General features: G+C 43.8%; 1 protein-coding gene across 1 annotated transcript in view; it reads right to left on the bottom strand.

Annotated features, from left to right (window-relative positions):
* Positions 1 to 14,980, bottom strand: part of CXADR (coxsackie virus and adenovirus receptor) — a 33,747-nt gene extending 18,767 nt beyond the window's left edge. The window contains exons 1-5 of the mRNA XM_005877430.2: positions 14,807 to 14,980; positions 10,034 to 10,238; positions 4,051 to 4,206; positions 2,895 to 3,017; positions 1,619 to 1,757 (exon numbers count right to left, since the gene is read on the bottom strand). Coding sequence (XP_005877492.2) covers positions 1,619 to 1,757; positions 2,895 to 3,017; positions 4,051 to 4,206; positions 10,034 to 10,238; positions 14,807 to 14,935 — 752 coding nt within the window. The 5' untranslated portion in view covers positions 14,936 to 14,980. The remainder of the gene's footprint in view (positions 1 to 1,618; positions 1,758 to 2,894; positions 3,018 to 4,050; positions 4,207 to 10,033; positions 10,239 to 14,806) is intronic.
* Positions 14,981 to 15,579: the final 599 nt, after the last annotated feature.

Raw genomic sequence — 15,579 nt, 5'->3', positions numbered from 1 at the left:
CCCGGAGTGCACAAATTTTTGTGCACCGGGCCTCTATTATATATATAAAAGCCTAAGTGACCGTTTCGACTGGTTGCTATGACAACGCACTGACCACCAGGGGGCACTCAACTCAGGATGCACCCTGGTGGTCAGTGTGCTCCCACAGCCAACCTCCTGTGGCCAGCCAACCTCCCGTGGTCCCTTCCGCTTGGCCGGCCTCAATTAGCTCCGATGGCCCCGATCATTGGCCAGGCCTATATATATAAAAGCCTAAGTGACCGTTTCGACTGGTTGCTATGACAACGCACTGACCACCAGGGGGCACTCAACTCAGGATGCACCCTGGTGGTCAGTGTGCTCCCACAGCCAACCTCCTGTGGCCAGCCAACCTCCCGTGGTCCCTTCCGCTTGGCCGGCCTCAATTAGCTCCGATGGCCCCGATCATTGGCCAGGCCGAGGGACCCACTTGTGCACAAATTCGTGCACCGGGCCTCTAGTAAAGTATAATGTCACAAACTGTGTATTTGTCCCTTAGTTATCATTTACAGAACATAGAACTTCTCATATACTGAAAGGCAGTATTTACAAAAATTTATGATTTTATAATGTCTTACAAGGAACAAACCTCAAATATGTTCATATTCCAGTACAACTCATCAAGATAATCTCATTACAGTCATGTAACACTTTATCCTATATAATAAAAGGTTAATATGCAAACTGTCCCCTCGACCAGTTCGACTGGGAGTTTGACCAGGGGGTGGGGCCGGCTGGCCAACCACCCGTGGCCCCTCCCCCCAGCCAGCCCCGCCCTGATTGGGGGCAAGGCTGGCTGGCCAACCGCCTGTGTCCCTTCCCCCTGGCTGGCCCAGCCCGATCGCCCTGATTGGAGCAAGCCAGCTGGACCCCACCTGTGCATGAATTCGTGCACCAAGCCTCTAGTAGTTACTAAAGCACTATCACCTACAGATATATTTCTACCAAAAAAGAAAAAAAATCCTTTTTGCTACTAAAGCTACTGATCTAAGACCTTAGCTGAAAACAGCAGATTCCAGTCTGCAAAAAAAAACAGGAATTCAGGCAGAAGAATTTTCACACCAAGGACTGAGTTACATCTGGTGCATTTTAAAAATGCAAGTGCCCAGATCCTACCTCATACCGACCAAATGTCAATTTCCTGGGTGTTACTCAGTCACATGTTATTTCTTAAAGCTCAATAATCGAACATACACTTCTAGTTAAGATCTTCTGGTTTAGAATATTTTGTTAAAAATCACATTACCAATAGTTCTGTCACTTGATGTAATTAGGTCTTTTTTCTTTCTTTTTTTTTGGAGTATGCCATACCTGTACTTGATTTGGAGAGGGCGAATGGTTTTGAGATAAGCTATTTTGTAGTGGTTCTTAAAATAGGATCCAGAACTGGAGAGGGACTGGGGGCACAGCCTAATGGAGGTTGATTGGATCTACACACTTGCCAGGGAAAGTGAGAGCTTTCAAATGTGTTGAAGGGAAGAGCTTTAGCTTTTATCCAGTTCTCAGGGGCAAATGTTTCAGATGGTTAAGAGAAGTAACGCTTTAGACATAATAAATTTAGTACACTACACGTCAATCAACTCGGGTGTCACTGAATTACCTGATATCATGATGAACTTCCTTTTCATATTTTTCTTCTCGGCGCTTTTTATGGCAGCAAAAGATGATCACGCAGATGAGCATGAGAGCAAGCAGAGTTCCTATAATAGCTCCTGCAATTGTTCCAGCTCTGTTTGATGCTAGAATAAGATGTTCATAAGTAAATAACGGTAAAAAAACAACACCACTCTATCTAGTCATACTGAAGGTAAGGATACACACTGACAGACTGATCTCATTGCCAGATGAGCATGAGAGCAAGCAGAGTTCCTATAATAGCGCCTGCAATTGTTCCAGCTCTGTTTGACGCTAGAATAAGATGTTCATAAGTAAGTAATGGTAAAAAACAACACCACTCTATCTAGTCATATTGAAGGTAAGGACACACACTGACAGACTGATCTCATTGTATACATTAACTATAGTAGGTCCTCGGGTTACGTCGGAGATCCATTCCTACTGGGCGATGTAATGCAATTTTCGCCCTAAGTAGGAACCCACCTAACATAAGCACCTACGTCACTCACATGGAGCACATACACAGCAGTAATGAAGTGAAACAGTAAAACAAATTTAAAAGAAAGATAACAATTCCTGACCTTTACTGTGGTAAATAAATAATAAAAAACATAAAGCACACATGTACATACGTTGAAATGATGGAACTTTTTTTTTTTTAATAAATAAATGGGAGATGGTGATGTAACCATGAAACAACGTATGTCGAGTCCAACGTAACCTGAAGACTGTCTGTATAAGAAACTAATTAGCTTTTTGGTCCAAGGAAAAAATCCACTAAAAGAACTTTCTTTTGAACCATATAATATATTTTATGTATTAATTTCAAGGAATCGAACTGTGACCTCCTGATTCATAGGTCAATGCTCAACCACTGAACCATACCAGCTGGGCTGTATAATATATATTAAGCATAAATGTGATCAAACCAGATTAAAAGAGTTTAATGTTCCCAGCTATATGAGTTGGCATATAAGGATGTTCCAAATAGCTTATCCTTACAATGGCTAAATATGGTATAAGAGTTGACTTGACAACTCTCATGTTCTTCATGTTGCTACAATAATGAAGGTTTTTCTAATAAAATGTAGTTTTTTTCTTTCCGTGACTCAGGAAAGCTACTAACCAAGCCACAGAGTTCTCTGCTCACAGTTTGCATCCACTTGGCCTCAATACACCCTTGCTGACTGAATGGGGGGGCGGGGGGCTGTATAAAGACAGGGGAGCAAACATTACCACCCCCGGCGGAAGGTACTTACGAGGAACAACATCCAGGCGCAGCTGGCACTGGTCAGAGCCCACTCTGTTGCTGACTGTGCACTTGTACGTCCCGGAGTACTCAGTGGTGGCATTTTTTACAGTGATAACAGAGGAAGTCATTTCTATGAAAAGAGAGATGGGGCAGAGGGAAACCCATGTTTACGGGACTGCTGAAATTGCAGTAAAGGCAAACCCTGCTAGGCTTGACAGTCCAGGCAAAAGTGAGAGAGGCAGAAGCTGGGTGCGGAACCAACACCAGGCAGGCAAGACACGTGCAGGTCTCCAGAAGGCAAACAAACCACTGCGCATCCCGTTCATTTGTGCAGTAAGATTTGCAAAACCCATTCCACCCGCCCCGCCCCCCAGATGGAAGAAACATACAAAAGAAGTCAGAAGGGCCCATGCAGTTTACCTCTTAACTTGAAAAAAGAAACAGAGGCTCAGAGAAATCCTACTTGGAAGGTGGAGGCCAGTTTGAATAACAGGTCAGTTATAACCGTGGTCGGCAAACTGCGGCTCGCGAGCCACATGCGGCTCTTTGGCCCCTTGAGTGTGGCTCTTCCTAAGCCTTAGGAGTACCCTAATTAAGTTAATAACAATGTACCTACCTATATAGTTTAAGTTTAAAAAATTTGGCTCTCAAAAGAAATTTCAATCGTTGTACTGTTGATATTTGGCTCTGCTGACTAATGAGTTTGCTGACCACTGAGTTATAACAAAGTGAGCAATTGGATTGAACCAGTTTATAACTTTCCAGTTAGTGCCACATGGGTGCTTCTGGTCTGTTTTGTAACAGACATACCATGGGTAAATCGCAGTATCTTCAACACTAAGGTAGGCTCATGAAACTTTCAAGATCCAACTCCTTTTAACTTAGTCATTAATTTAAGATCATGAACGTTTTCTGACAGTATTATCATTAAAAAACATATACCAAGGAAACCAATTATAGTGTCTCAAACAGTGAAACTGTTATAAAAATATACCTATTTATACTACATGACAGTAAATTGTCTTGGAATCTTGATTGTTCTGTGTAGAAAAGGGAGGGTATCTGGGGATGTAAAACACACACACACACACACACACACGCACGCACACTAGAGTTAAGTCCACATCTATGGCACACGGTACAGACTGTCTAATCGGCGGTACCTGACACCAGTGCTGTGGGCAGCTTCTGTGAGTTGGACAATTTCTGCCATTCATATTGTAATGGAAGTGAACCTTCCTTGGGTTCACATTTTAGTTTAAAGTCATTTCCAATTTCTTCTGATCCATCCACGTAACATCTTGTACCCGAAGGCTTAACTGAGAAGAGAAAATAAATTATAACTTTACACAGAAAAACAGACTTTCTGTTTACAATGATTCTTAAACACCGAGCATGCTGCACAACCACTGACTATTATCACAAGGTTCTGGTTCGGAGCTGACAAGACCGAATGACTATAATCAGTTATGCAACACAAAACAGGCCAGACTGGGCTCAGGAAGCAGCCACTGCACAGGGAGGTCTGGCAGCATCTCAGGCCCGGCTCTGTGTCCCTTATTCCACGGGGCACACCTGGAAAAAGCAAGCACGCTGTGGGCTGCACCTCTTCAGACTCAAGGAAGCGCCCTCCTCCATTCCTAACCTCCTCCTCTACCCCACGCCTGACATGGGAGTACGTGTCATGTCACACCTTTCTGGTGCCATTACTGTCCCAATCAGGGGATTATAATAAAAAATGCTGGCCACAGGGTCAATTCACTTGGTACATTACATCAACCCCAAACCACCCGGGGAGCACTGTTACAGATAAAAAGGTAAAGCTGAGGCTATCTCCCAGGTCTCCCTGGGTGACTGCTTAGAGAAGCTGCTAACCCCATTTCCTGAAATTCACCCCAACACTGAATTAACACCTTAGTGCTTCATATTCTCTTGGTGAACTTTACTAAAGCATATAGCACACACACAATAAAAGGAACACATTTTAATAGTGTGGGTTGATCATGTTCAAAACATGTGTGCGCACACGAACACACACACATACCCTCCCCCACACGCACCCCCTACACACACATGCACACACCTTGTTGAGTGCCACCCCAATCCGCTCCCAAGCCAGTTCCCTTGTGCTGGGTGCAGTCATCTCACTCTACCAACCCGGCCCCAGGCGCCACTGGCCGGACTTCATCAGGATCGGTTAGTTCTGCTGCTTCTAGGGTCATATTAATGGAATAATACAGTATGTGCTTTTGTCTAGCTTCTTTATTAATTGCAAGGCTTTTGACATTGATCCGTGTTTTAAAAATCCATTCTTTTTCACTGCTGAGCTGTATTCCATGGACTATAAGAAACGTAGTGATCCACTCCTGTCGGTGAACACGGATTCCAGCTTCCGGGCTCCTGTTAAAGCCTAACTCCCCAAGCTCACCAGGAGCAGGGTGTCGTCGGTCAAAACCAGACTGACTGGCCAGTGAGGAAGGGGCTGGTAGGAGCTGTGGGAGGTCATTGGACGAGAGAGGAGGGATTCTGAAGGCTTCCAGGGGAGACTCAAAGGAGAGAGATCGGTTACGAGTCCGATGCCTTTTCTGGGGCAGGTTAGGAGAACCGGGAATGACACTGGTGACAAGGGCCATTTAGCAACTGCGCACCCTGCTCAGTAAAGGATGGGTACGGGGCTGGGGGCGACACTGGGGAGGCAGTGGAACAACGTCCCCTCTAAGGCTCTGCAGCTGGCTGTCTGGACCTGTCCTCCCAGCCTGACAGATGGCAGGACTGCTTTTTTCTTTTTTTTTTTTCTTAGTCTGAGCTGACTTTCACTCTTCCAGTCCTGGGTGGGTTTGTACTCTTTCACTGCTATGAATAAACGTGAATGGGTTTTACAGTGGTGCACAATGATGAAGATCACTGCTCGAACACTCATGTGGCTGCTGGTATGCTTTCCTTTTCTCAGTCATTGCTGGATCATCTATGGTATGAATATCTTTAACTCTAAATGGAACCGTTTCTCCCATTTGGCCAACAAGATCTATCACTTCTTGATAATTCTTCAATTTGGTGGTATTTCTCTCCTTCATCCGTTACTACTTGTACTGTTTTCGAAGGATCAACAGATGCATTTGATGGCATTGCTGATTTCCTAAGCAAATCTGTCTCCTTTTCAGATTGATCCGTTGCCCTGGAGACCACATGAATTGGACATTGAAAGAGGTTTTGCAAATTATTTCATCCTGTGAGTCTTAAACAAGACGAGCTTTGTTCTTCGTTTCTTCAAACTACCAATAAATCCTTTATTACATAAACTCACAGTGGGACATGAAAGCAATGCTTTGTACACCAGATATCTACTGGTAATACAGCATACTAACCCCAACCTTCATCTTCTCTGCTAAAGATGGCCCTTTCCCATGTACCAAACATACCCCATAATGAACAGTTATTTTAAGTGGCTGCTCAGGACATCCAAGGCCCCACTGGGTTTGAGATCTCAACATCCTCCATCCACAAGAGAACATGGTTTTACCAACAATGGTTTCTGAGTGTCGCCTAGGAGTGGCCCACCTACTTTCTGACCCCAACCATGACACCACAGGGAAGATGAACTCTTCACCCATGACACTTGATGGTTAGAAAGAAAGAAAACCACACAGGGACAGAGATAAAGTTTTATCCCCTAATGTTCCTTTGGTCTGGGATTCCAGGATCCCTGGCCATTTTCCTCAGAACATTTGATCCGCGATCATTGGCAGAGCTAGTTCTTCTCAGGTAAGGGCACATGACCATCATCAACCTGTAGGTGGCCAGTGTCCCACCAACTTAGTGACACTGTGCTCCATATAGGTTTTGCATCATTATCCCTCCATGCTAGTGGCCTATCTCAGTCTATATGAAACACACACTAAGTCCCCGTAAGGAACAGGATATACGGGGTGTGGCAAAAGGGTTACAGTTGTGAGTATGTGGAACAGAGTTTATTCTTCTGTAACTTATTATCGCATTATTTTCCATACGAGCAACTGTAAACCTACTTTTGCCCCACCCTGTATACTTTCATCACCATGCCATCCATCCAAAAATGCTCATTTTGCTTGCTTCAGAACACCAATTTCAGGCAAAATCCATGCAAAGATGCTAAAAATCACTGGCCAAAATTTGAGGAGAAATGAAATATTTGTATACTTTCAAAGTGGCTCCCCAAGACTTCTTTTTTTAATTACAGAAGGAAAAATCGTAAGCTTTCAGTGGAGAAACCCATCAGATAAAATTTAAACCGAGTTATCATGATTGTCAATGAGACATGACATCACATGCCCTTACATGACCGAAGGAAACTCAGGAGACATACATGCATGTGGATCTTAGACTTGGTCCTAGCACAAAGGGACTTCCGTAGAAAACTGTGAGATTCAAGTAAGGTCTATAGTTTAGTTAATGGCATTGCCCCAGCATTAATTTCTTGGTTTTGATAACTGTACTATGATTTTGTGAAATGTTAATAGAAGAAATTAGATGATGGGTATACTCTTAGGAACTCCTTAGTAGTTTTGAAACTTTCTATAAAACTAAAGTGATTTCAGAATAAAGAATGAAAAGAAAAAGTCCTGCCCTCTACTAATGGCTTCCACATCCCAGCGTTGACTGAGCCACCACACGTCCAGGAAACTGTTTACTGTGAATGCTCTACCCTTCACAACCCAGCCTGCTTATCCCAGAGGTCTCAGTAACAGGCCCTTTTGGAGTTGTGGGGAAAGGCTCTGGTGTGGCCACAGCACTGTTCACGCTGTGGGTTCTCCATTCATTCCCCTTTCAGCTTCATGACTGAGCTGCATCCACACGCACGGCTGGTGCATCTGACGGAGCAGGGCGGGCCCTGCCAACACAGCACAGCGCCCCTCACCCCCAGGCAACCGACAGTCATCCCGGCTCAGGTCCACCCAGCGCGTGGAGCTTCATGAGGCAGCTCTGGTTACGCTGCAAACAGCATGAGGGCATCTCCAGATTTCCCACAAACGTGTCAATGTTTACGCAGAGCCTCTCACAGGGAACCAAGCAAGAACCCCACTGGATTACCACTGGTCTGGTCCCTCGAGAGCACTTCACTTTGTCTTTCCTCCACAGATTGTCTCAGCAGAACTTCAGGAAAAGCTAACAGACGAGCATCTGTCCAACTCTCACTCTCAAAGGAAATTGTAGTGGTTTCTCCCACAGCATGACTCATCTGACAACACGGAGGGAGCGCCACAAACAAGGAGCTGTCCTCTGACTCAGAGACACACTCACGGGATCGGAGCACTAGTCATTAGCATGCACTTCCTGCTTCTTCCTCTCACCCTGCATTTAACCCGGGCTCCCTCTCTGGTTTGCATTCAGGGTCTACTTGGCCCTGGGGACTCCCCACAGAGCTAAGGAGAGAGGTTACTGAGTCAGTGCCTCCCGCTGATCCATTCCGAGGAATTCGCTGATCCATTCCGAGGGATTCGATGTCCAGCTTGTGACGTTTAATGAAACAGTGTCATTCCTCCTTCCCCACAGCCATGGCTGCTGCCCTCAGTGTGCCTGACCATACTATTGTCCAAGCTGAGCTCCTTCTGGGATACGTGCAGCCTGTGCTATAAGGATACTTTCTGTGGAAACCTACCAATTCAACCCAGGACCTGGTCCTATAGAATCAATCTCAATCTCTCTTTCTCTCTCTCTCTCTCTCTCTCTCTCTCTCTCTCTCTCTCACACACACACACACACACACTGAGCTTGTCCACACCTCTTCTGGGAATACATGCCGATCACATCCCTTCCAATGTACCTGCCCCATCGAACAGGGGCTTCAAAACAAAAAATTCTGATAGTCTGATTAACTGGTATACTCTGCTTGGGACACCCCGAACCAGTTAAAATTCCAGATATATCTGAACTCAATGCTTTCTGGAGAGGAGGGCTAAAAGAAGATATACAGTCAGGGTTATAATCCCGGGTATGCCTGGGTCTGAGACATGAGTTCAGATTTCTTTAACTTTTACCTGCTTTCACATTTATAAAAAAGAAAGGCAACTCCATGTTTCTGAATGCAGACACAGAAAGCTAGAATTTCCAACGCTACCAGAGTCCTTTTCCTGGCTCCTCATTCAGGTTCACTTGCTTTCATACCATAGGAAATATTTCAAATGGGTGCCATTTAGAACAAAGTGCCTTTACCACCCCCCACCCCCCACCCCCCGTGTGCCCACTCAATGACGCTGCCAGCAGACAGCCCCTACGTTGCCACCAAGTGTACAGAAACCTGCGCTCTTGTTCCTGCTCTGAGAAGAGTGATGTTCAAAATGAGTCTGGAACCCCAAACGCTTAACCCCTTACTAGTTCTCTAAAACAAAGGGAATTTTGTTTCTCATGTGAAGGGTGAAGGGTGCTGGTGCATGATCACATAATCTAGAGAAGGATGGCAAACTTTGCAGTCTTGAACAGCTTGCAAAAAGTTTACACTTATCTCCCTTCTTAACTATCTGAGAGAGCGAGACAAGACATCCAAGTGACCGTGTGACTAATCCCCTCCTTTTGAGGATGAAAAAACTGACAGGCTCAAGGAGTTAAATGGCTCTGGTGTCTAATGGTCGAATCCCAAGTCAATATTCCTTCTACCATCCTCCATTCTAAATACTCCAATTCGTCATCAGAGAAACATTTATTTGCTGGGTAATGCAGTTTGAGAACGTTTACAGTACACATAACAATTTTGAACTGAATGAGATCAAATAGAGATTTAATGACAATTACATCTCATCATGTTTCACAAAGGTAGGCTAGAGCCCAGGAAATAAAGATGCTCTTTAATTCTCAGGACAAATCTGAAAACAAATCTGAAAACACAAAAACCAAAACAAACCTGGATCCCCTAACTCCTGGCTCAGGGTTCTTTTCCTATATCACAGACCCTCTTCACTTACTTTCAAACCCTTTTATGAATTTCACCAAGAAACTAGTCACTTATTTTTTCTATCCAAAAAAGGCAGCTAGTTTTATGTTATTTGAGGACAGAGTTACTTCAGATGTTTCAAATTATTACTCTAAAAAACTAAGCTTTGTCTCACATAAATGCTACTCTCCTACCGTGACAACTCACCCTGTTAATAAATAACATTAATAAAAATAACTTACCAAGAACTTTCAGCTGAATCTTCTTATTTCCAACGCCAGGGGCTTTTTTCACTTTGCACTGATATGTGCCAATATCTGACAGCTGTAAATTTGTTACATTTATTGACGCATCCCCGGATTTGAGGTCACTACTGGTAAAATGTACTCGTCCTTTTAGATCTGGATAGTAGTCATCGTAAATTTTGTCTCCAGAATATAAAATAATCTAAAAGAAAACCAAAATAAGACAGGAACACAACAACGAAGCAAAAGCTGTGTCATTAAAGGAGCTCTAGGTACGCCACGCCACTGCAGGACCCCCCAAAACAGTAAGAACACATAGACGAGGAAACTACAGGTATTCAAAGCACAGATTAAGGAAATGGAGAGAGATCAATATGATCCTTGAGCGTGGTCAACACTCTCACTGTAAATGTGGAAACGAAGACCAAACATGATTAAAATGGCCCTGTGTTGGATGTATTAGTGAAACTGGACAAGAACACAGAATTGTGAATTTCTATAACTATTTCTCAGAGGCTGCAGTAGGTATGCCAATCAAGTGTCTAAAAGCAAGCACACACCATCACCATCCCCAAAAGAGGGCTTACGATCATTTACCTGTGAAATCTAACAAAAAAAACAAAAAAAGATATTTTTGTCTTAATACTAAGCTGGAGGGTTAATATTTAATAATTGAGGGTTCTAGACTCTAATAGATTAAGGTCATAAAATAAACCTCTTAAGATGTGTGCCCAGGGTAACAGGATCTTTTAAATCTTCTGTTAGAAGAGCAAAGACCCTTTCCTAATTCCACTGAGTTTTCTGAGTTTAATGGAAATATCTGAAGGCTAAATTCAGTGGGAAAATAAATTCTGTATTAAACCTGGCTTGGAAGAGAATAATAATAGTCACCTCTAAGTATAAATAACATTAACTCAACACACTTTATAATTTTTCACATGTGCTAAGAAATCCTTCATTCGGGTCATCTGAGACCCAAGGGCCAAAGAGCGGTGGGTGCCAAACTCAAATAATAACCAGAAACATGACTACAGTCTATATTCTGCAAATTATTTTTTATCTGAGATGTTAATTATGGAAAAGAGTACAATCAAAAGAAATGTCCTCTGTAGAAATTTCTTGGGGGCAGGGACTTGGGTTCCTTTCTGTATTATCACCTTCCTACCATGTTGACCCCCATCCTAACTCACTCAAGATCTCTTATTTATATATTCAGTGTTTGCTTGGAGGAAGCCCTCAATCACAGTAGACATCTGAAGGTGCATAGCTGACTTACTCTGTAAACACGGCCATTACTCTATTTGCTCAATCTTCTCGCCACACCCATGTGTCAACAGCAGTACTAACTCCTCCAAGGAGGCTGCCCTATGTTCCTTTGTATTTAACCATGGGCTCCCCAGGAAGTTCAATCTACAGTACTTTCAATGCCCCATTTTGCTACTCACACACTTTAGTAGTCTTTGACAAATAAGATGTGTCCCCACTGGTAGCGACTTTGTAAACTATCACAGTCTTTTCCCACAGAGACAAGGTTATGAACGGCAGTTAAGAAACGGGGAACTAACAAACATTTACTAGGCAATTTTGGTTTCTCTTCACAACCCTGCAGGATGGTGGTCTTACCCACAGTTATCCTTTAGCTGCAGGGAAGCTGTGACTCTCCCAGATCAGCTTTTACAAAGTCACACAGCTAAGATGCCAACCAGATCCCTTTGAGCTGGCACCGTATTTTATTAACATTTCCATATGACTGGTAGGCTTGCAACACTTATGCATACAGTATTTCAGAAAACTCGCATTACAGTCTTGAGAGGTAGGTTTATTTGTTCCCATGTTACACTTGAGGAAACAGAGGCTTCTGGAACATGGGAGGCAGTACAGGACGGTGCAAAGGACAATAAGGTGCAAAGGGGGGCAAGTCAGAGAAACCTGGCTTCAAACCCCAACGGCAATGTTGCCAGCTGTGTGACCCTGAGAGTGTTCATTCAAATCTCCGGGCCTCCGTTTTCTCCTCCTCGTGTGTACAACAATAATTCTCATTTTAAGAGTGTTGTTTTAAGGCTGAAATACATATAATTAAAGCATATCAAATACCACAGAGCAAAGAGTACACAGTCCATGGTATGCTGTCTACTGCCTGAAGAGATTACATAAGGAGTAAGGATGGAAATTTCTCCAGCCCAGTGCCCCACCACACTGCCTGCTAATATAAATAAACTAGAGGCCCGGTGCACCAATTCGTGCAACAGTGGGGTCCCTCTGCCTGGCCTGCAGGATTGGGCTGAAACCAGCTCTCCAACATCCCCCAAAGGGTCCCAGATTGCAAGAGGGTACAGGCCAGGCTAAGAGACCCCACCCGTGCTGGGGAGAGGCATGGGAGGTTGGCTAGCCAGGGAGGGACCACAGGAGGGCTCCAGGGCATGTCCAGCCCATCTTGCTCAGTCCCGATCAGCCGGACCCCAGCAGCAAGCTAACCTACTGGTTGGAGCATCTTCCCCCTGGTGGTCAGTGCACATCATAGTGAGCGGTTGAGCGGCCTTAGCATATCATTAACATATTACGCTTTGATTGGTTGAATGGCCGACCGGTCAACTGGACACTTAGCATATTAGGCTTTTATTATACAGGATTAAAAGGGCACAGCTAACAGTTTATAATGTAGCTAAGTTCTATGAAGGCATCCTCTTCTGTACCCATCTCTCCCTAACCCTTCTAGCTTTCTTTGGGCCCAGTTGTACTGCGTTACACTCCAAGGCTCGTTTTTGTAACCCATAAGTGGACGCTTAAACCCTGGTTTCCTACTATCTCACAAGTCCTGCAGGAAGCAAGGCTGTGTGTGCCTCCCACCCCTCCCAGGAACAGACACATAAGACTATGGACACACACTGGGCTTCTTGGTCTCTAGAAGCACCTCGTTATGGCTTCACTTATGCGTCTTAAGCCAAAAGCATTTAAGTAAGACCCGCACTCTCCATCCACTCATCTTAACCAGGAGGGCGGAGTCCTGGGCTGGAAAGGGAGATGGGCACTGTGCTGCCAGGGCCGCGAGGGTACGCAGGGCCTCAGGTAGAAAGAAGCCTGTGTTCAACGGTGCTGGCCCTCCATGGAAAAGGGGTGGGGGTGGGGTGAGAAGAGGAAGGCAAGGAGGAAGGAAACAGGGCATCTGGGCTGAGCAGACAGAATGAGTCCATTCCAATTTACTTTGCTGAGGGAGACAGAAGGAATTTCCAGCAGCAGAACCAGGACAGAGGTGTGTCCTTGGAGGGAGTGGCCCTGGTCATTTTCAACTTGGGAAAGTACCTTAATTATTTCCTTCACAAATACATCACGGGCAAACTGCCTGGATTTGCTTAAAATAGTAATTACCTTACTGCCCTGATTCAGCCATTAACTGGCTGAATAACCCACCCCTTCTTTTACATGGATCACAAATAAAATTTCTCTTCTAAATATGTACATAGTTGACCCTCAAACAATGCAGGGTTTAGGACTACCAGCACCCACCCCACACCGAGTAGAAAATTTGCATATAACTTTTTTTTTATCCTCACTTGAGGATATGTTTTAATTTATTTTAGAGAGAGAGGAAGGGGGAGAGAGAAACATCAATCGGTTGCCTCACTTTACGCGTCCCAACCGGGAATTGAACCTGCAACCTTTTGGTGTACGGGACAATGCTCCAAACAAATGAGCCACCCAGCCAGGGCTGCATATATAACTTTTGACTGCCCAAAAAGTTAACTGCTAACAGTCTTCCACTGACTGAAAACCTTCCCAATAACACAGTCAGTCAATCAGGACATATTTTATATGTTATATGCATTCAATACTGTATTTTTACCAAAAAAAAAAGTAAACTAGAGAAAAGAAAATGTTATTAAGAAATTCATAAAGAAGAGAAAATACATTTAGAGCATTTATTAAAATAATCTATGTATAATGGAACTGCACAGTTCAAACTTGTGTTGTTCAAGGGTTAAATGTATTACCATATTCCTCCAAATATGTGGACTTATTTCCTTCTCCCTGGTCTAATATAATTTATTAACATTGACTTTATTTTTTATTAAATGTGTCAGATGAAGCTAATATGCAATATTCTAAATTAAGTGAAATATTTTGGTACCATAAAAAGGCAAAGGGTGATTGATATACATATATATTTATTTAGAGATGAGATTATTGGGCAATTTTCCTCCTTTGTGCTACTTTTGACTTTCCATTGGGCTCTTATTATTTTATAATTAAAGATTTTTCTATAACAATATTTTGATAGTTGTGGGCTCAATCCCTGGCCTGGGTCAGGGCACCTGTGGGAGGTACCAATTGATGTATCTCTCACATGGATGTTTCTCTCTCTCTCTCTCTCTCTCTCTCTCTAAAAACCAATGGAAAAATATCCTCCAGAGAGGATTAAAATAAATAAATAAATAAAAATGGAGAACAGACTCTGCAATAATGTGTAACTGTTATACCCTGCTACACTTGATGACCCTTATACTGGTATCAGAACTCTTGTGTTAAAAGTTAGAAACTCAATCCTATCAACTTTTCACAAAGTCTAACTTGCTTGCCGACCCTTAACGCACACTATGCACATTTCTGCCATGCCATCATGTCTGCTCCACTACTTCCTGACTCATCCACACTTGACAATCCTGATTTTCAGAAGTTCCCGTGCCCCCTAGCCTATGTGGGCAGCGCAGTGACGGGCACCGAAGACAAGTTCCACAGACAGCTGCTGAGCGAGCGAGAACTCGGCCAACTTACCACTTGATCCACCTTCTGATTATCGGCTGGGGACAGCAGCCACTCGATGTCCAGCGGTCCCTGGTCTTCCGGACCTTGAGTAAATTTGCAGGGCAAATAGGCAGTTTCCCCTTTGGCCTTTTCAATCATGTGGTCAGGACTGGTGATAATCAAACTTCTGGTGACATCTGGAGAAGGAAACACACAAACTAAGCATCTGAACCCTCGGCCCACCCAGCCGTTCAGAAGGGACACAGGATGCGGTGGAAACAAGATGCGATTTGGGACCAGAGTAAGAGAGTTCACAGTGCCCGGTTTTCAGTTTGTGCCTTTGTAAAATTAGAATAACAATATAATGTCTTATTCAATATACTTTCCTTTAAGAGCTCCGTGAACTTCCCAACTGTAAAGAGCAGCGGTTCTCAACCTGTGGGTCGAGACCCCTTTGGCGGTCGAATGACCCTTTCACAGGGGTCGCCTAAGACCATCCTGCATATCAGATATTTACATTACAATTCATAACATTAGCAACATTGCAGTTATGAAGTAGCAACGAAAATAATTTTATGGTTGGGTCACTGTATTTAAAGGGCCAGAATGTTGAGAACCACTGGTATAGAGGGTGTTTATATCCAAGCAGGTGTTTAAAACTGAATTGAGCTGGAGTCTCTGAAAGGCCAGTTGTGTCGCGCCAATTCAAGGCCACATTAGCCATGCTCGCCTTGGTGCCACCAACACAATGGGATTCCTTATCGCTGGGACGCATGCTGATGAATTCTGACACCTTTTTTTTC

This window comes from Myotis brandtii, unplaced genomic scaffold (genome assembly GCF_000412655.1).
Source record: "Myotis brandtii unplaced genomic scaffold, ASM41265v1 scaffold52, whole genome shotgun sequence".
NCBI lineage: Eukaryota > Metazoa > Chordata > Mammalia > Chiroptera > Vespertilionidae > Myotis > Myotis brandtii.
Note: the sequence above shows the minus strand (reverse complement) of the source record. Positions and strands in the feature narration are given on the sequence as shown.